The sequence below is a fragment of the Amphiura filiformis genome, chromosome 6 (genome assembly GCF_039555335.1).
Source record: "Amphiura filiformis chromosome 6, Afil_fr2py, whole genome shotgun sequence".
Taxonomy (NCBI): Eukaryota; Metazoa; Echinodermata; class Ophiuroidea; order Amphilepidida; family Amphiuridae; genus Amphiura; species Amphiura filiformis.
Genome location: NC_092633.1, coordinates 20,893,295 through 20,914,728, shown reverse-complemented (window position 1 = coordinate 20,914,728; position 21,434 = coordinate 20,893,295). Strand labels below are relative to the sequence as shown.

Below are 21,434 nucleotides of genomic sequence, written 5' to 3'. Positions count from 1 at the left end.
TTATCTTTTAAAAGGACCCCAATGGAAATTTATTGAGGCTTTTTGGGCTATCCTTGGTACTCGTCTGGTGTTTACTCCATAATCCAGGGGCTATTTTAACGTGCCTCACTCACTGTCACGTACGTGACGAGATAAAATATTCGTGCAGTGACAATTAACAATCCGAGTAGATATGCTTTAATAGTAGACAATGGTAGAGCCTTTCTTATGGTCACATTCAGGTAAAAATGTCAAGTTTTTTATTTTTGAAACGCACTCTACTTCATCAACACTTTTATCTCATTGCACGATCGTGACAGTGAGGCCCGGGAGTGAGGCACGTTAAAATAGCCCCTGCTAATCCATACATTTCGTTGCTATATCTGGTTTTTCATGCAATTGACCACATCTTGTATGTATTTATAATGTTTTTGTTTTTTTATCATATGTGCTGTAATATTTTTATGTGAGTACTGAATAAATATGAATGAATGAATGTGACTCATTTTTTTTAATAGATCATCTGATCCAGTCTGGGCTATTTGCTTCAATAAAATAGCGCCATCAATGTGATCTAATAAATAATTATTATTTTGTTTCTTTTTATCCAGTTCACGCTCTTTAGTATTAACATTTACTTTTTTGGACACAATAACTTCAGTGTACAACAACTTATTAGCCGTTATTATCTTATGTATCAATAAATATAATGATAAAAAATGTTTAATTGTTAATAATTAAAGAAATTAAATATATTGGACGTTGAAAAAACTCTACTGTATACAAAAAAGATACGACTTACCTAACATGGCGCTGCTCTTGAACGCATGAATTTGTGGAAGTGGTCGTTTTTAAATATTAAAAAATTGCTCTTATTTGTAAACAGTGAGTCTAATTCTAAGTAAGTTTTCATCAGGAGTAAAGGACGTATGTATTGATCATTATACATGTAATCATAAGTGCTGTTTTATTCCAGGAAAACAGGATGACGTCTCTGCCTTGCAAGTTTTTTTTTTAAGCTTACCATTTCCAACTCGCTTCCCTACTAGTACTTCTTCTGGTTCTGGTTTAGTACTCTAACAAAGCGGGATCCCGCATCGACGTCAGAGGAGGTGACCTGAAGTTAACTTGTTTGAAGTGTCGGTGTCGTCAAAAAGGTCGCGGATCCTTTGCTTGATTTAAAGATTTATATTTTTGAATTTTGGGGCGTCTTTTTTTTGGGGTGAATTTGTAGTTCCAATAATTGGAGCTCATGTATGTGTCGCTGCAATTTAGCGTGCATTCATCACCATGGTATAGGTATACTAGGTGAATTCAAATTTGCCATCAAACTGCATCATTTCATATATCAAATTAAAGCCCTTGAGTAAACAAAGCCAAAACTGAAAACCATTTTTTCATAGCACTTTCCGTAGCAAAGTTACATCTTGTCAAAGATTGACTTTCATCAAAAAGTTTCAGCTAGCAAAATTCCCAAAAGCGGCATTTCGGGGTGTTTCTAGATCTTAAGTCTCATTATGATAGCAGCTTTTTTTAATGGAACTGCTATCCAAATCCTCTAAAATTCCATGTCTGGGTGACTTATCACCATAAAAAATCACATATTTGGGTCAAGTGAAGTATAGAAAACATATTTATGTAGGTTTCTTTCTTCGGGCACTTGTTTTAAATTTCTATGTATTAAAAATGCATTGACATTGTCGGCGAATTTGGCTGACTAGCAAATGTGTTAACTAAGGTTTGCCTGGGTTACCTACATTTTGTACATGGTATAGTCACATACGATCACATGTCATGAATTGGTCATCTTTTGTGTAACATAATCGTGATAATGTAAAATAGTAAAATGAGGAAAATGTCACCAATTTTGATTCACTTCAACACAAATTTTAATAAATACATTTTAGACCATTAAGAGTATATATTTCTGGAAAGCTTACAAGGATGCCAAATCAACAAAGTATAACATCATAATACAGGGTGGGTAAGAAATATACAGGGTGGAACATCAACAAAATTAGCATCTTTCTTGTACAATACAGTGAACCCCATATTTTCCTTTTCTGAAAGTTATGTAGCCAGAGGTATGAAATCTCCGCGTTAACGCGGAAATCCGCGTTTTTAATACCGTACTCCCAAATCTGCAGAAATCCATGCATTTCCGTGTTTTTCCAATTGTTCAAATCCGCGAGTTTGGCAATTGCTCGCCGTATTCCTTTTTAACAGGAATTCTTTTTCTCAACATCCTCAACTCCAGTAAAGAAAGAAACCCGTCATGTAAACCGGGGCTACATTGCCACTACCGGGTTAACTTTGCCACCCGACCGGTAAAATGATATATGCCTTTAGTGCAGAGTACACAAAAATAACACAAGGATTCCAATTAGCCCATGTGAAAATATATTATGTGCCATATACCTTGACATATGTAGTTCATGTATTTGGTGGTTAGTAACTTTGGAACATCATTTTTAAAATTTGGGGTTTTTTTACACGTTTTTTTAATTTTGCGAAATATCGACCCCACAGCCGTATTAAAGTACTGACTTTACAAATTCACCCAATGTATACTTTGATACTTTATTATGTCCTTACTACTGAGATAAAATATCAAAACCCTCAGTCTGTAGATTTGTACCCTCGCCTAGTGAAGTGTTGGGGTTACTTTGCCACCCCATGATATCGGGGTGACTTTGCCACCCTAATTTATATGTTAGGCCGACAGTTTCGAATATATATATTGATTAATTCTGGAATACCCTTCAAACCAGAATGAAATCTACAAGTTAGATGGTTCAAAAAGTGTTCCAGAATCACCCATACTAATATTTCTTATTATTTCAGAGCAGATCAGGTCAGTACCATGGGGCTACTTTGCCACCCAATGTATTGACTTCTAGATTGTTGAGATCGGTGTTTTATCATTGCTGTTATTTTTTTTAAACCCAAAGGATGGCAAAGAAGCTACAATCATAGGAAGTACTTGCTTCAAAATAGGCCTGGCAAAGTAGCCCCGACCCACGGGGCTACTTTGCCACCCAATGTTTTTAAAAAAAATGGGGTACAGAGTGGCCCAATAGTTTTCATACTACATATGCAAAATGCCCTGGCATATAGCTTTCCTAATAACCCCTATATGTAACAATTCATGCAAACATAAAAAGAGGACGCACAACAACATCCAAAAAATGTGGCAAAGTAGCCCCGGTTTTATACGGTACATGTAGAACACACCAAGGCTCCCGCTAGCCTTCAAAAATTCTGCGTCCGATCGGACGCACAACTGCAAAACCTGGTCGGGAAATGTGCGTCCCACAAAATGTGTGTGCGTCCGTACATGTATGTTAATGTGTTGGGCAACAGGGAATACAATTTTACAAAGCCCCCGATTGCCGGTATTGCATCGCATTACATCGCAGTTTGATGCAAATATTTGACTATTTCCTTTCAGATTCCTGATGAGATTTTAAAGATTCATGTAAATATTATTGTCAATAACAAATTATGTGAATGCAAACTTGCTGACAATGTACGATAGTTTAGGAAGTTGGATTTTCAAAAGCTTATCACGTCTCGCTGCCGTAAGATATTTCATTCATTGACTGGTGACCCGGAAGTGTTGCAAAATGGGAGTGGTTAAATGTGAAAGGTCAATAACTCGTTTACTGATTGGTCCATTGGTTATGAATATTAATTAAGCTTTACTAGGAGAATTAGGAGTGATCAGTCAACGTAACTTTCGCGATTTTTATGATGATGAAGTTGGTAAGCTTATATAATCACTCATTTTTGGGCTGAATCAACTTGCGTTTGACTGGATGCAACAGGTTGATGAAATTTGTTGAACATTGCGTCCAGCGGGAGCCTTGGAACACACTACAAACACGTATTGTGACGCTGGAGATTAGAGTAGAAAACATGTGATGCATATCCCACATATTGTTGCGAAGTTCACTTTTTCTTTGAATCCATGCTTGTACTCATTGTTGTGTTTGGAACTGTTCCCATCGGAATGATATTAAAATGGTGGCGACCAGTTTCCCTGTGTAGGGAACTGAGCTGAAACTAAACTGATATTTTCAATCCGATCCATCCATCTAAAGTGTGACGACATGTTTATAAAAATCACAGGGAATCAAGCTAGGATATATCATGGCTACCAGGATTGTAATTTTGTTGCGCAATACTCACATCTGTGCTATGAAATGTAAGCTTATAATCTTCTCATATTTATGATGAAATACGGATGGTAGTAGGTAAGCTTTCTATACGTGCTTTGAACGCAATAATGGATACTTGGTCTTTTTTCCGCGTTTTTTGGAAAGCTCCATTCACACAAATATGGATTCAGAAAGACATTTCATGGGCCCTTCAAACAAATTAGGAAGAAAGAGTTTGGTATCCCTTGATGTGTTAAACATTACAGGGTGGTCAAAAATTGTAAAATAATTTTACAATTTTTATGACATCAATCAAAACTTTTTACCTCTATTTCAGGCACTAAAACTAATAGCATAATTGAATTCCTCATCAAATTTCCTTAAAAATATACATGTGTACTTTTGAATAAGCAGGATGACTCGGGCAAGAGATGGGCCATTTAGAAAATGTCGGAGCATTACATGCACACTTTGTACAGTAACATGTAGGAAAAACTGTCTTAATTAGCATTTAATTAGGCAATTAATTAGTTACATCTTTTGTTACAGTTGAGGTCGTGCGCCATGAATTGGGGGCCAAATGCGTTACATACTAAAAAATTGAACAATTTACATGTGTTTGTACTTAAACGGATCTAATTCATAAACTGTTCATCAAAACCCTATAAAACTATATCACTGTCAAGCCTAGAGTACCAGGAATACACACATACAAACAATTGGTCAATAATGTCATATAGGGTGGAAAAGTTAAATTTTGGTTCAAAAAGTATAAAAGAGTACTATTGTATAAGACTTACTGATTTAGCCTACATATGTACATCTCGTATCCTACTATCGCTCGAACAAGGAAACCTTGTAACATATTCACTAACCTTGCGATCTTACATCAGGGGTCCATTTCACTAAACTCTTAACCCTTCGTAACTCAAAGCACCATTCGTAAAGTTACGTAAAGTTACGAATACCCAATACAAGTCGTAATTTTACAAAGGGTCCCTGTAGTAAATCCCTATTACTTACGAAGGGTACATCGAAGGGTACAGTTCATAAGTACATTTAGTGAAATAGAACTCTCGATTTGCCGTAAGTTACGAACAATTTCCAGACTTGCAAAGCTTCGTAAAGTTTAGTGAAATGGACCCCTGTTGAAATAAAGTCAATGAACAATGTATGTCCTCTTGAAAAAATACTGATAGTATCCAAATTATTTGTTTGCTTTGTCTCTATTCAAAGGCATACAAGAAATCTGTTGCATCCAAGTTAACATAAGAAGATGTCAAAACGAAGAGCTGGTACTGAGCTAACCCACGATAATTGGGATCAGGAAGAAGAGGAACAAGAAGAGGTGAGTTCAAAGGTTATTGGTTTGTTGATTTTTCTTAGTTTGGGTATTGATAGCTATTAATGAGAAATGAAAACTTGAAAATTTGAGCCTCTAACTCTGTTTAGTTTTCGTGTATCATCAATTTGATATCTACGGGGGTCAGCGTGAAAAGCGTGTCATTGCGCGAAAGGCCAACTTTAGAGGCCATTACTCCCAAGCTACACCCCTAGAACATTCAAATTCTCTTCTTCGGGGGTTTTCAGGGTGTAGATTTCAAATTTGCTAAAAGCATATAATACCCATATCTTGCTTCTAAACAAAGTTACAGGGCCCCAAAATGCGAAAAAATTCTTTTGAACCATACTTTGGGGACCTCTGCCCGGAAACTAAAAATATTTTTACTAGTGTCCAATTTTTTGGAGTTGGTAGATAATATTAAGCACTAACTTAGTTTATCTCACCAAACCTGTCTGAGCTCAATTAGCTACTCTAAGGCTGATCAAAAATGACAATTTATTATTTCAGTCATAACTTGACCCCCCCCCCCCCTCCTGAAAATCAATGTCACCCATTGAGCACCAATTTTTACTTTAGGTATGATTTAGGTTGGTCCCAGATGAAGTCCTGTGAAAAATTCCAGCTTGGTGAACTCTGCTCCTTCAAAACAATGGTACCTTATTTCGGTTTTACATATGTCTCTTTTTCCACATTGCTGGTAATATATATCAAACAGTCATAATTGGCAGTGGCTCTGCGTCACAATTGCGAAGTTTGAGCCCTGCGGTGCCATTCTGTTGGTGAAATGGGGAGCTGTTATGAATATTGTCCATTGAGCACCACCCAAAGGTTCGAGAATGACTTGGGCATTGTATGGCTGCTGGCATATTCTAACAAGAGCAGAATAAATGTAAAGCGCTTTGATACTCGTGAAAGGCTCTGTATGTTATGCATTAGTGGAATTGTGTCACAATTAATAAAACATGAGTAGCCTTTTGCGATGTAACCCCTGGTAAATCAAATAATGTTGATCCCCATCTCAGAAATATCTACTTTAAAAATAATTTGCAATTATGTCACTTGTTCTGATCCCTGTATCTATGCCTTGTAGATTCATCACAGCCTGCAATAACCAGATTTATTTTCCACTTTCCATATCTTTTCCTCTAAATCAGGCAGGTGTTTTTGTAGCTGCAGACAAAAATATTATAGCAAAACGAGAAATCAAAAAGGCAAAGAGGAGATTTGCTGGAGGTGAAACACAAGCAGTAAGTCAATGATTTTCTGATCAATTTTATCGTAGATTGAGTTCCTACTTCTTTGATTTTGATTATATATCCATAGCAGCGATGATGTTTGGTAGATGACAGGGCTGCTGTTTAATACCCTGGCTACCTGTAATTCCTCTTTCATACTCTCCGAGCGGCAGTGTTTACTCTCTCTTGAATTTGGGTGCGCCAAATGAAGCATTTCCCCAATAATTGGCCCAATTTTGGCTCAGTAATTCCTCAAATTTACTAATTGCAATACAGCATTGCAAATTTGTGTGAGCCAAATATAATTTTCACTGGGCCAAAATTGCGCCATACAGCCTCTGAGTAAATACTGCAGAGCGGATAGGCAATTCTGGCAAATGGCCAGCCGAACTACAAAATTTGTGGCCTGGACATTCAATTTTTGCACTAATCTAAAATGTGACCCTTTCAACAACCGAGTTACATGTGTGTAGCTGGGAGTTAGGTGATAGCCCTTGTAGTAGGATTTAGTTGTCTACATGTACATACAGGAAGGGCTATAGCTTGGTAGATGGCAATGCATGGAGCTGTAACGCTTCCTGTGGTAACTGATTCAAAATTCCATTTACATACTTACTTTGTCACTGCTTATAATTAATTTTAAATATAAATGCTAGCTTGAACAAGTAACGTTTTGCATAGATAAACCCATAGTTGCCATGTGGTAACCTGCGTTTTATGACATGTATTTGTAGCAGGTGTATTAACACCTAGTAAGCATCTTTAATTTGCTTTTTCCTTATAGACTGACTCTAGTTCAAGTCCATTTGCTGCTTTTCAAGGATTCTCTGGATTTGGTGCCACTGCTGCTACTTCTAAGAAACCGGATCTTGCATTTGGTGGGAGGGAAAACAAGACAAAAGTTGCACTGACACCAGCTGAAAACACTGCTCCAGTCATCTCAGCCTTTGTCATCAAAACATCCCCAGAGCCAACAAGAACCAGTACAACATCATCCAAGTCACTTAATGGTAACGGCCCATCATCAACGTCGTCATCATCCGTTTTTCAAGCAAACATGAACCCTGAGTATTCTTCACAGCTGCGAAGTTTAAACCAATCGGTCAGTGCTTGGATCCAGCAGCACGTCAATGCCAACCCATTATGCGACCTAACTCCTGTATTTGAAGATTACAAGAAACATCTACAGGAAATTGAAACCAAGTATCCAGAAAAAGAGAAAACTGAAGCAAAAGGAAGTGGCGATGCTTCAAAAACATCAACCTCATCATCTAGCACGACAGCGTCTAGCACATCTTTGGCAGGCTTCAGCTTTACCAAATCTACCACCACCACCACCACCTCTGCTTCATCTGTGAGTGCACCCTTCTCCTTCAAACCAACCCCAGCAGCTGGTACATTGAGCAGTTCTTCATCTGGATTCAGCTTCAGTAAGAGTTCAACAACTTCAGAACCTTCAGCTGGTGGTGCTGTTGGGCAAGTGAAACCATTTTCATTTGGTCTTGCTCAAGCAACAACCAGCTCAGGAACTGGTGAGTAATTGAATTAAGCTCATGATTTTTCTGAGGTGATTTTAAATTCACCTAAGACCACATTCCCAAATAGGCATATTGTACTACACCAGGCACAAAAAGAAACTTGTCAGATATAGCCACCCTACCTGTTAAACAACCTGATAATTTTGGATTATTCTGAAATATACATTTTGTTAATTGGACTTTGCTTTCTCACTTGATACCCTCCAAACCCTCAAACCCCAAAATCAAAACTTGGGAACGAATCGTTGTATTGCACACAAGCACCATGAGCCACACAATGTAACAGGCACATTATTGAATCTTTAAAATTGCAACGTTTGAGGATTTGGAGGCCCATATCATGGTCAATTCTTGCTCAATTTTCACGAACAGGGTCTCAAATGAGAGCTAATGAGAACGCAAAGTCCAGTTAACAAAATGTATATTTCAGAATAATCCAAAATTGTCAGGTTGTTGAACAGCAAGGATGACTATACCTGACAAGTTTCTTTTTGTGCTTGGTGTATTGTAGATGATAAGACACAATTGGTTGGTACTAGGCACAGCCACAGTTCCCCTGTCATACTATTATTACAGATAATTTGTGTACGCAAATGTCAGCGGTGCCGCGCAGTTTAAAGGCCAGTCTGCACTTGAAAAAATTATTGTGTGCATGGTTCTCATTTGGGGGCAAACAGGGGTGTGTTGGTGTGCACCTGCAAATCAGGACACGAGATTTGCTGTAAATCGTGGACCTACCTGCAAATGAGCACCATCCTTGGCTCGCAGAGGTCAGTATCCTTGGCTTGCGGAATTAAGCAGTTACATGCCAAGTTTATACAGTTTTAGAAATATGTAGACCTACTTTTTTGCATTAAAAATGCCTACCGCAGTTGGTATTGTACAAAAAATATCGCCATTTTGGGCCTGGGTATGTTGATTAATAGTTGTGTCAGACGTCCTCATTTTGATAGGTTTGTGATTGCTGAGACAGGATTGTAGGGGTGTGTCTGTACCCCTGGATACATTCATGATAATGTACATTCCATGTAAATATTGTATTTTTTATAGCATATAACCTCGTATTTATTCTGTTAATGCATTGCTTATTTCAGAAGCTGCAAAACCAAGTGCCGGGGATGAAGATGAACCTCCTAAAGTAGAATTCAAACAAGTAGAAGAAAAGGATGCTGTATATTCTAAAAGGTAAATAAACAAAGACAGGACTGTTGATAAATTATACATATGTTGAAAAACAAGTTGAGGAATGTCGATATTATAATTGGTCATGGAAATTCAAAAGAAAATGTCATGGAATTTTAAACAAAATACAAGTCCGAAACACCAAGCAATCAGTTATCATAGCTGTTCACTTTCCTTGTTTGTAGGACGATGCAGAACCAATAAAAACCACTACATGCAAATAAAAGTGTCAAACATATCATAGTTCATTATTCTAAAAGACATACATCAGATTATTGACCACCAACATCATCAACTGTACATGGATGTTTTGCAGACAAAACAAAAAAAGCTGTTGATTCAAGTTGAAGGATGTACTGGGATAAATAGATGGACCTTTGTTGTTGTTGGGGAGGGTGGGGTGGGGAGGGAAGCAGAATGTTCTCTTTTGCAATTCCATAGACTTTTCACACGAATTACCATTTGTCAAATTATTGAAAGAAGTATGTTGTATGCCTTCAATTCTCTTTCTTTTCTCTCTCTTTGATTCCATTTAGGTGCAAACTGTTTTACAAGAAAGATGGTTCCTTTAAGGACAGGGGAGTTGGTATGCTACATATTAAGAAAATTGGGGACAGAGGCCAGATGCTTCTAAGAGCAGACACTAATTTGGGTAAGATATAACTGAGGGCTCTAAACTTGTTTTGGGAATACTTTCTGTGAAAATAATGTGTAGTTTAGATTTTAGATGCTTTCACTTAATTATTAGACAGATTTATCTGTAAGATGTTTATGTTGTCCAGTCATACTCATTGCCTCTAAAGTAAACTTAAAACACCATGCTATCAAAATTACAATTTCAAGGGTACTTATTTTCAGGGCCATGAATGAGCAGACACAAAAGACACTGTATACTGAAAAATAATTTAAAATTGTGATGGGCCTAAGTCTATACACAACAGAAGACACAGTTCAGTTCTTCCATTTCTGATTGGTACGCCCAAATTACAGGACTTTTTGATGACATTTCAAGAAGCTTTTTCCACAAAGACAATACAGTGGCAACTCGTCAACACGAACCCTCTTAACATGAAGTTCCTGATAACAAGAAGTATGTTTTACATTCCCAAGCATATATTTCACATGTTATTAGAACTGGATAACACAAACTCCTGATAACAAGAAGTAAAATTTGAATTTGGCAGAACTTTGTGTTAATGAGTTTCCACTGTAATTTCTTGTCTTGGGGTTACTTGCCATGATATGGGTGCTATCAAGTTACTGCATATCCTAAAAGCTTTCATTGTTTACCAATTTTCCTGTTATTTTTCGTCACATTTTTTCCAAATAGGTAATGTCATCTTGAATGTTGGCATTCACCCGAAAATGCCAGCTACAAGGCAAGGCAAGAATAATGTAATGATCATGACAGCTATGAATCCACCACTCAATGAGAAATGTCCAAAATGTAACAAGAAGTACCCACAACCACAGGAAAGTAACAAGTAAGTGTATTTAATTATATATTTTTACCTTAATCATGTTGTAAGGTCAAGTAAAATTGTAGAATCACATCTTGTTCATTGGAAGAAGAGATTAAAAGGGACATGAGAGATGTGTGTCATTTTTGAGACATATTTGAGAAGTGAGAAGTTTCTTGTCCCTGTCCTCATGAGGTCAATATAACAATGCTTATGGTTTGCATACTACATGTAGTAGTCTAGTAATACAATAGGTCAGTGGATACTTACAGAATTAATAACCTGATGAGATGTACTATGAAAAGCATTGACTATTGTCATCAAAGTGACCTATTAATGCTCATTGATGAATTTGAGTAGTGGTAAAAGCAAATAATTTTGTATGGAATATCTTGACATGTATGTCCCTTTAGGGACTATTGCGAATTAGACCCGCAAGCTAGACGATTATACATAACAGGGCTGGGTTCTTTACATCATCTCTGAATAATGAATACTTCACATTCATAAACCAGATTTATTGAAATGAGCGTCACGACCGCCCGTCATGAGAATTGATCTCGGTACTCGTTGCTATTGTTATAATTTGTAATAACTTCTAGTCGAGCCCCCAAAAACGCCAACTTCTAGTCCAGTTACAATCAATGTAATCGGTGACCAAACTAATTGACCACTTGAGCAAAGCACTTGAAATTTGTCACCGCAAATTCCTGTTTGAAAGCATGATCGATCTCGGGGTCATGCTTCTCCATCCAAGTCTTTGAATTTCATCGGGAAGCTAAGCTTGTTTCGTCCAGGGTCGTCCCGGGCAGCTCTATCAGGTCTAAAACGCAACTCTCCCTGAAGACCATCAGATTCTGACTGTGTGTCTTGCTCCACCATGTGAGGGTGGACTGAACAGAAACAGGCGCTGAACCAGCTTTTTGAAAGGGAGGAAACCAGTCAAACAAATTCTGGCTCAAATCACTCACCCAAATTGGTCAATCCAACCCAACCCAACCCATTAGAGGGAGCACACCACTAAATCAATGCGCCATTTGTGCAACCCTACTGAGTTCCGGTAAAATACAGAAAGTTTTTGAGGTATAATGGGCTGCTCTTTGGACTAATAATCAGAAAGAGTAGCGAATGATAGCTTAAATAAAAGTGTAAAGCCTGTGCATGAATTTGAATCACTAAAAAAGTCGCATTTTATAATTATCGAGAAAATAGGTCCGCGTATTAAAAAATGGGCAGAAACGGGTTTACAGTCATGAGAGCATGTCAAAAACAGTGAGGGCGCTGTTTAGCGGCTCCTACCGGGAAAACGAGACGGAAGACTACCCATACATTGAAACATATGTTAAACTTTCATCGATTTGCAATCGACTGGTTATCCTTAAATTTCTCAGAATGTGCGAAAAGGCCTCAAAAGCGAGCAAATAAAACTGGTGTTTTTACACGTATTTCAATGGGACAATTATTTAGTGGTGTGCGCCCTTCGAAGGGCCTAGGAGTAAAACCGTGTTTTCAGAGATTCAGCCAAAATTGAAATGGCTTTTGATTAAATTGCAGTTTTTCGATTTAAATAGATGGTTTAGATGTTAGTGAATATATTTAATGCGTTTTAGATGCAAATTATGCGCTAAGATTATTCCCCAGAGGCCTTCAAAGTTCAAGAAATTGCCACAAATTGTGTGAAAACAAGATTTCTTGGATTTAAAGCAATTTGGGCTTAAGGTGACAAATCGGTGCGTGCCGTTTAAAGCTGCCAAATCTTGGTTTTATATGGGGGCGGGGGGTGATTGTTATAAATCATTAACAGTAGACCCATGCAATTGTGAAACGTGATTTACTCTCATTTAAAACCGAATTTCATCAGATGGAAGGTCAAAAACTATCTAGAGAATTGGAATTTAATGCAAATATAGAAGAGTAAGCATGAATGGTCAAAATGTTGAAAATTTGCCTATTTTCGAATCCACCATGTAACTTTGAAAGGGAATTTCTCTTGAAGTGAATGTCACAGAGCAATTCTGTTTCGAGCGTTTTACTCAAAACATTTTATATTTCAAGAAAAAGATAAAAGAATTAAATTTTATGAACATCAGAAACCCTCGAAGGGAGCACACCACTAAATCAATGCGCCATTTGTGCAACCCTACTGAGTTCGGTAAAATACAGAAAGTTTTTGAGGTATAATGGGCTGCTCTTTGGACTAATAATCAGAAAGAGTAGCGAATGATAGCTTAAATAAAAGTGTAAAGCCTGTGCATGAATTTGAATCACTAAAAAAGTCGCATTTTTATAATTATCGAGAAAATAGGTCCGCGTATTAAAAAATTGGCAGAAACGGGTTTACAGTCATGAGAGCATGTCAAAAACAGTGAGGGCGCTGTTTAGCGGCTCCTACCGGGAAAACGAGACGGAAGACTACCCATACATTGAAACATATGTTAAACTTTCATCGATTTGCAATCGACTGGTTATCCTTAAATTTCTCAGAATGTGCCGAAAAGGCCTCAAAACGAGCAAATAAAACTGGTGTTTTTACACGTATTTCAATGGGACAATTATTTAGTGGTGTGCGCCCTTCGAAGGGCCTAGGAGTAAAACCGTGTTTTTCAGAGATTCAGCCAAAATTGAAATGGCTTTTGATTAAATTGCAGTTTTTTCGATTTAAATAGATGGTTTATATGTTAGTGAATATATTTAATGCGTTTTAGATGCAAATTGCGCTAAGATTATTCCCCCAGAGGCCTTCAAAGTTCAAGAAATTGCCACAAATTGTGTGAAAACAAGATTTCTTGGATTTAAAGCAATTTGGGCTTAAGGTGACAAATCGGTGCGTGCCGTTTAAAGCTGCCAAATCTTGGTTTTATATGGGGCGGGGGGGTGTGATTGTTATAAATCATTAACAGTAGACCCATGCAATTGTGAAACGTGATTTACTCTCATTTAAAACCGAATTTCATCAGATGGAAGGTCAAAAACTATCTAGAGAATTGGAATTTAATGCAAATATAGAAGAGTAAGCATGAATGGTCAAAATGTTGAAAATTTGCCGGTTTTCGGAATCCACCTTGTAGCGTTGAAAGGGAATTTCTCTTGAAGTGAATGTCACAGAGCAATTCTGTTTGAAGCGTTTTACTCAAAACATTTTATATTTCAAGAAAAGATAAAAGAATTAAATTTTATGAACATCAGAAACCCTTGAAGGAGCACACCACTAAATCAATGCGCCATTTGTGCAACCCTACTGAGTTCGGTAAAATACAGAAAGTTTTTGAGGTATAATGGGCTGCTCTTTGGACTAATAATCAGAAAGAGTAGCGAATGATAGCTTAAATAAAAGTGTAAAGCCTGTGCATGAATTTGAATCACTAAAAAAGTCGCATTTTTATAATTATCGAGAAAATAGGTCCGCGTATTAAAAAAATGGGCAGAAACGGGTTTACAGTCATGAGAGCATGTCAAAAACAGTGAGGGCGCTGTTTAGCGGCTCCTACCGGGAAAACGAGACGGAAGACTACCCATACATTGAAACATATGTTAAACTTTCATCGATTTGCAATCGACTGGTTATCCTTAAATTTCTCAGAATGTGCCGAAAAGGCCTCAAAACGAGCAAATAAAACTGGTGTTTTTACACGTATTTCAATGGGACAATTATTTAGTGGTGTGCGCCCTTGAAGGGCCTAGGAGTAAAACCGTGTTTTTCAGAGATTCAGCCAAAATTGAAATGGCTTTTGATTAAATTGCAGTTTTTTCGATTTAAATAGATGGTTTATATGTTAGTGAATATATTTAATGCGTTTTAGATGCAAATTAAGCGCTAAGATTATTCCCCAGAGGCCTTCAAAGTTCAAGAAATTGCCACAAATTGTGTGAAAACAAGATTTCTTGGATTTAAAGCAATTTGGGCTTAAGGTGACAAATCGGTGCGTGCCGTTTAAAGCTGCCAAATCTTGGTTTTATATGGGCGGGGGGTGATTGTTATAAATCATTAACAGTAGACCCATGCAATTGTGAAACGTGATTTACTCTCATTTAAAACCGAATTTCATCAGATGGAAGGTCAAAAACTATCTAGAGAATTGGAATTTAATGCAAATATAGAAGAGTAAGCATGAATGGTCAAAATGTTGAAAATTTGCCTATTTTCGAATCCACCATGTAACTTTGAAAGGGAATTTCTCTTGAAGTGAATGTCACAGAGCATTTCTGATGCGAACGTTTTACTCAAAACATTTTATATTTCAAGAAAAAGATAAAAGAATTAAATTTTATGAACATCAGAAACCCTTGAAGGGAGCACACCACTAAATCAATGCGCCATTTGTGCAACCCTACTGAGTTCTGGTAAAATACAGAAAGTTTTTGAGGTATAATGGGCTGCTCTTTGGACTAATAATCAGAAAGAGTAGCGAATGATAGCTTAAATAAAAGTGTAAAGCCTGTGCATGAATTTGAATCACTAAAAAAGTCGCATTTTTATAATTATCGAGAAAATAGGTCCGCGTATTAAAAAATGGGCAGAAACGGGTTTACAGTCATGAGAGCATGTCAAAACAGTGAGGGCGCTGTTTAGCGGCTCCTACCGGAAAACGAGACGGAAGACTACCCATACATTGAAACATATGTTAAACTTTCATCGATTTGCAATCGACTGGTTATCCTTAAATTTCTCAGAATGTGCCGAAAAGGCCTCAAAACGAGCAAATAAAACTGGTGTTTTTACACGTATTTCAATGGGACAATTATTTAGTGGTGTGCGCCCTAGACATTCTGGGGTAGCCAGTGGAGCAAAGTTTTCCCTTTTTTTTCTCTCTGCGAGCCCCCTGAATGGTAAGACACACTTTAGTATTTTGTTCTGTTATATTTGAGTATACATGTAACTATTATGCTGACATATGTGCTCTTATATCTTTGCAGATGTGAAAGTGATTGTACACCTGATGTAGAACCACTGCTACTTAGAGTGAAAACTGGAGAAGATGCAGACCAATTACTAGAGGAAATCAACAAACTCAAAGATTAGATGATGCAAGTGTGAAGCTTAATGTGTTAAAAAGAATCTAGATTGTTTTCTGTCGGCCATGCACATTTTCTTGGAGGGGAAGTTTTTGAGAAATCAATTGTGATATTTTCATAAAAAATATATAATTTTGTATGTTGGCAACTAATAAAGCCAAGAAAATTAATCAGACAATTATAAAATTCCAACAGTAACCTTTATTTATCTTCCTATCGGATCTACTAGGGAATTAGTTCATATTCTAGGCAATTTTACCATAGATAAATAAACAAATTCTTGGTTTTGACATACCTGCAGGATACAAAACTTTAGCCTTAATGCAAAACATTGATATAATATTTTGAGAGCAGTGTAGAACATGATGAATCATTTATGCAACAGTACCTATTGTGTGTTACCATAACCATGCGATATATTTCTTTTATGATTTTTTTGTTTCTATATTTTAAGGAATTTGACATTTTCATTTGATATCAGCCTTTATTTACCTGCATGTCTCAATATGATACAAATGTTTTTAAAAAGAAATATTAATGAAAAGGCCTTGATAATTTGAGGCTTGATCAACACTGCTAAACAATTGATGGAATATAATAAAGAGCAATTTCACATTTCAGGTTTTTCCTTTTTTTGCATACATTGTACATTTATTATTTTGGAGTAACTTGCTTACCATGTGGAAAAAAGTCTATTGTATTATGTTCAGGCCTTTTTTGAGGTGCTTTTGATCAGTTTTTTAAATCGTTTAAAATTTAATTTTATAATTAATCCCTGTAAGGTTTTGACTTAATTGCCAATGAATTCCCTTGCCACCTTCAAATTCTTAAAATGATACCAATGTTAGGATTATTGTACACTTTTGACGATAGATAACTTGTATGTATTTCAACTAATTATCATGTTAGTCCTGCTAAGCTCCTATTAAAGCCCTGTCATGGTTCTAGAGCAATCCCCGTTTTAACACCTCATTGTCTGATTATACAAAGTTATTACTTATCCTATGGTTCCTTGTACCATATTATGTGATGGCATCAAGCAAAATCAGTCGGAACTCGGCAATCCTAGGTTTGAGATGTGTGTAGGGGTGGAAAATCAAAATTGACTTTTTTCAAGAATGGAAGGGAAAAACATTTGTTTGTTCACATGAAAATATTTTTGTTGAAATTCGAAGAGAAAATGTTTTAAAAAAGTGACTTTTTTGACACCCCCCCATCCAACTTCGATAATTGTCAAAAATTGTGAAATTATTCCAATAGAATCTCGGATTTAGCGGGTTTTTTTTTGCAAATTTCGTATACATATCTTAAACCAAAGGTATTGTTGCAAAGTTGGCTATGTATTTACATGTAATTTAGGTGTGCTAAAAATGACTTGATTAAAGTACACATGTACTTGATTTTCTTTGTTTCTTTCTTTTTAATGTACAGATGTTCAAATTGTTGTAATTTTGTAACCAAAGCTCTAATTGACATGGGGTTTTCACTAATGTTGAGCTTTGAATACGCTGCAAATGAAAATGTAAGAATCCCAAAATTGACCTGGGCCTACTTCAGACTGATTTTGCTTGATCGCATTACATAGGGTGTACATGACAGTGATTGTTCACAGGTTTGACAGAATTACCAAAATGAAACAGAAAATTGATACATGTTACATAAAGGCAAAGAGTATATATATATCTATATATCGTATGAGTTCATGTATGTCACAAAATAATTACGATTTTGTATATTATTACAGCTAGTGTAAGTACTATATGCGTTATTCACTAATATCAATAACATGTATATTGTGCATTTCAGTGTTCCATATGACATAATGCTCCGCAAATTATTAACTTGCTTTTGAGTCTTCCACTGATCTATTTAAACAGATCATGTAAATGTAATAATATGAGCTAGAGTAGGAAGAATGGTGAAAATGGTGGTTAATAAATAAGTGTTGCCACTCAAGCAAAATGTGTAGGGCTGCAAGAGAAGATTATATTTGTCACTTTGACATAAACTTGCTTTTTTATTAGCCGCAGAAAGATGGTTACAACCATAATAAAGCTGCTGTAGGTTTTGATAGATAACTGAAAAATATGTATCACCGGAAAATATTTGAAGACGGGGTTTCAACCAAGGCTGTACAATCTGACTCATTGGTCTTTAATGTTGACAATGCACAAAACAGGTGTATTTACTGCACATTTTCCCCCATTTGGAATTTGTTGTTAGCATTGTCACAGAGCCACAGAGAGAGACAAGTGACAGCAATTACTATTACTCTTTTGCCTAACAGAATTATAAAATTTGCATGTTAATGTCAAGTCGGGCAAGTGAATTTCTGTTGGATTTGCCCAACTTGATATTTACTTGCTCTGCACTTTGCATACATTTATTCACCATAAACCTTATGAAGACACAATACGGTAGGTACCAGACAAGGCATAGCATGATGGCATACATTCTTTTTGAGAGACAGCTTGTAATTCATGTAGGAATATCAATTTGCAAAATTTTAATTTCTGTTATTTTAAACCTAGTTGCCCACCGGGTTGACAGCCTGACATGTCAGTGTTCTTGGTTGCCCCAACTTGCCCGATGTCAACTTTGGTTGTCCCAGGCTGCCGGGCAGGGGATTCTGTGAGGCTTGCATGTTGTGTCTTTACGTAAATTACATCTAAAGCAAGATATGCAACTCTACTGAAGTGGATAGGCTCTTATTGGGGAGTAGACAATACAGAGAATGTTGGCATAAAAGTCATCAAATTAATGTTACCATTCAAAACGTATGAAAGTTTGCTTTACCCAAAGTTTCATTTTGTCTTTAACTGTTCAATATGTTTTTACACCTGTTATTAATTTTAGGAACTATACACGTAGGTATGGAAGTTAATTGTTATTGCTAAATTGACCAATTCTGATATTGTAATATGTGATCCGTTCCGACAAAACCTGGAACAAGTCACATTTTTGACATTTCATGATTTGAATACAAATGTAAGCATGGGACAATAAGCTTCAAAATGATACCAAAATTATATACTGTAAAAGTCAATATTTTCGCGAGAAGATATTTTCACGATTTTGAAGATTTTGTCAATTGCGCGAGTATTAAATTTTGCGGTTTTGATATTGATACAATAGAAACCTAATGCAAAAGGTTATTTTCGCGAGTTTTTATTTTCGCGATTTTATGTCCACTTCGCTGAAATTCAAAAATAAAAACCTCGCTAAAATTTCTACTTTTACAGTACATAGCATCAATACTTTTCAAGATATGGATCATTTTGTAAATGATACCTTGATATTTTTGCAAAGTAGGTAGTCTGAGTAATGTGCTAATTAATTTCCTGCCTTACACAGGATTGAATAGGAATTATCATAGTTCTTTTTAGTATACTTTGATCAGCTCGTAATCGGCGGGAATTGTTAGGCTTTTACAACTACGCCGAAAAGTAGACCCACGTTTAGTTTGACATATACAGTGCACAACTTATAAGTTCCCCCTAATGCTTTTTAAAATAAATCAAAAATTATTTAACGAAATGTAAAACTGTAAAAAGTTATGAGTAACCTTATTTGTTTTACAAATCTGGGCCAATTTGTAGTGTCACACATCATTGCGTTTGGCCACAATGGTTCATTATGTAAAAAAAGAGGGAGGTTTAAAAGTTGCACCTGAGTCCATAGGAGTCAATTGTCAAACAATACAGTATGTTAAGCCTGTCCATGTGTTTGTAATGGAAATAAAACCAGGGAAAAAGTCTAGATGTTTAGTAGGGGATGTGTCCTCCTGCACTATTGACAAGTGCATTGCAACGTCGCCGCATGCTGTTTATTAAATTCGGACCCGTTGCTGGTCCATGTTGTTCCGTAGATGTTGGATTGCTCGGGTTAACTCTTGCAGTGTTGTGTTTTCATTGATAAGGTTTTTAACATGGTTCCAACTGAAATTTTGTTCTCAATTTTCGAATTACATCAGGCTTAACTCCCACACGACGAGCAATTTCTTTCACCGGTACATTTTCATCCAGCAAACCTATTGCTCTACCTTGAAGAAATTCGGGCAAACTCGGCATTATTAAAATGTGACTTTTTACATGTGATGAACTACTGGCGATATGGTCTATCCTCACTGCTGTACATATCCCTTCCATCTCAGACATTTATAATAAAAAAGAAGAGAATAAAACGCCTGCTTTGCTTTTCAAGAAGAAGAAGAAGAATACCAACGATTAAGTTTTCTTTTACAAACACATGAATATCCATGGCCTACTGTATTGTTTGAAAATTGAGTCCTATGGACTCGGATGCAACTTTTAACACTGTTTAAAACGGTCTCCTTTTTTACATAATGAACCATTGTGACTGAGCACTAATGACGTGTGGCGCTAAAATTTGGTCCACATGTGTAAGACAAATAAGGCTACCCAAATCATTTTACAGGTTTGCATTTCGTCAAATAGTTTTCCATTTATTAAAAAAAATATGTAGGGGGGAACTTATAAGTTGTGCACCCTATAGTTGACCAGTATGTCTATATTGTGCGTGTTAAATAAAGTAGACAAAGTATAGGACTTCAATTAATGATTTGTGATGCTTCTGGTGAGATGTCACGAGGCAATTCTCGAAAATAGAATATATTGATATTAATCCGCGATGTTATAAGGCCCGCCGATTACGAGCTGATCAAAGTATAAGTACTTTCAAGGATTTGAAAATCCACTCAGTCCCAAGGTCAATTACCATGAAATTAAGAATTCCAAATTTTTATTTTTTTTTTGATGGGAATGTCATCTTTAGAGGCCTATACCTCAAAAACATAACTGGTGACTTGTTCCGAGTTTTGTTGGAGCTGGTCACATATTTGTTTTCAATTCCAGGAAAGAAGTCCAATTCCCAACATTGTTGAGTTGCATATCGTTGAGGATGTCTCATACTGACAAATCTCAGATAACTAGAAACCATCCATATGAATTCTTCCAACTGTAGACAGCAATATTGGATTTTTCTCAGTGCCAAGCCATTTTTACCATGGATGCTACATGCGCTCCGCAAATTGCATAAGGGTCTTCACAGATCATAGAGATGGTTTGTAGTTATCTAGTACATTAGAAGCTATTTCAAACACATGTGGTTAGGGATTGTACTTTGTGGCCGCGGCTTGGATTTGTGTTGGGTACCCATGACTAAAAAAAGGACTAGCCCGGATCCCTGCAAAGGGTTTCAAGTTCACACTATTATCTCTTGTAGTCTAGGAAGGGGTGAAATTATGAGGCCGGTACAGTAGGTCTACATGTAGTACCACTGGAACAAGCATGGGTACCTACCAAATTCAGGAGAACACTCTATGGGGTACATGCAAGGTGTAGAGAATAAATGGAAATAACCAAATGTAGAGCAATTTGTAGAATTAGATGGACAAGATCAGCTGGAGTTCATTGGATATTTGTCATTTAATCAGCATGATGAAACTAATAAAGGAAATTTAATATTTTTATACATAATTGCCAAAAAATATTGTTACATGG

The 21,434-nt window shown here is 36.5% G+C and overlaps 1 protein-coding gene across 3 annotated transcripts; it reads left to right on the top strand.

Annotated features, from left to right (window-relative positions):
- Positions 1–763: 763 nt before the first annotated feature.
- Positions 764–17,990, top strand: LOC140155135 (nuclear pore complex protein Nup50-like). 3 transcript variants are annotated; one of them, XM_072177850.1, is made up of 8 exons: positions 764–880; positions 5,376–5,487; positions 6,639–6,731; positions 7,504–8,251; positions 9,352–9,442; positions 9,976–10,091; positions 10,770–10,923; positions 15,814–17,990. In XM_072177850.1, exons 2-8 carry the CDS (start codon positions 5,416–5,418, stop codon positions 15,917–15,919), a joined length of 1,380 nt encoding a protein of 459 aa, XP_072033951.1. In that variant the 5' UTR covers positions 764–880; positions 5,376–5,415; the 3' UTR covers positions 15,920–17,990. The 3 variants fall into 3 exon arrangements, with proteins under 3 accessions (XP_072033951.1, XP_072033952.1, XP_072033953.1); XM_072177851.1 differs by having other exon boundaries at positions 798–864; XM_072177852.1 differs by lacking the exon at positions 764–880 and adding an exon at positions 3,919–4,186.
- The last annotated feature ends 3,444 nt before the right edge of the window (positions 17,991–21,434 follow it).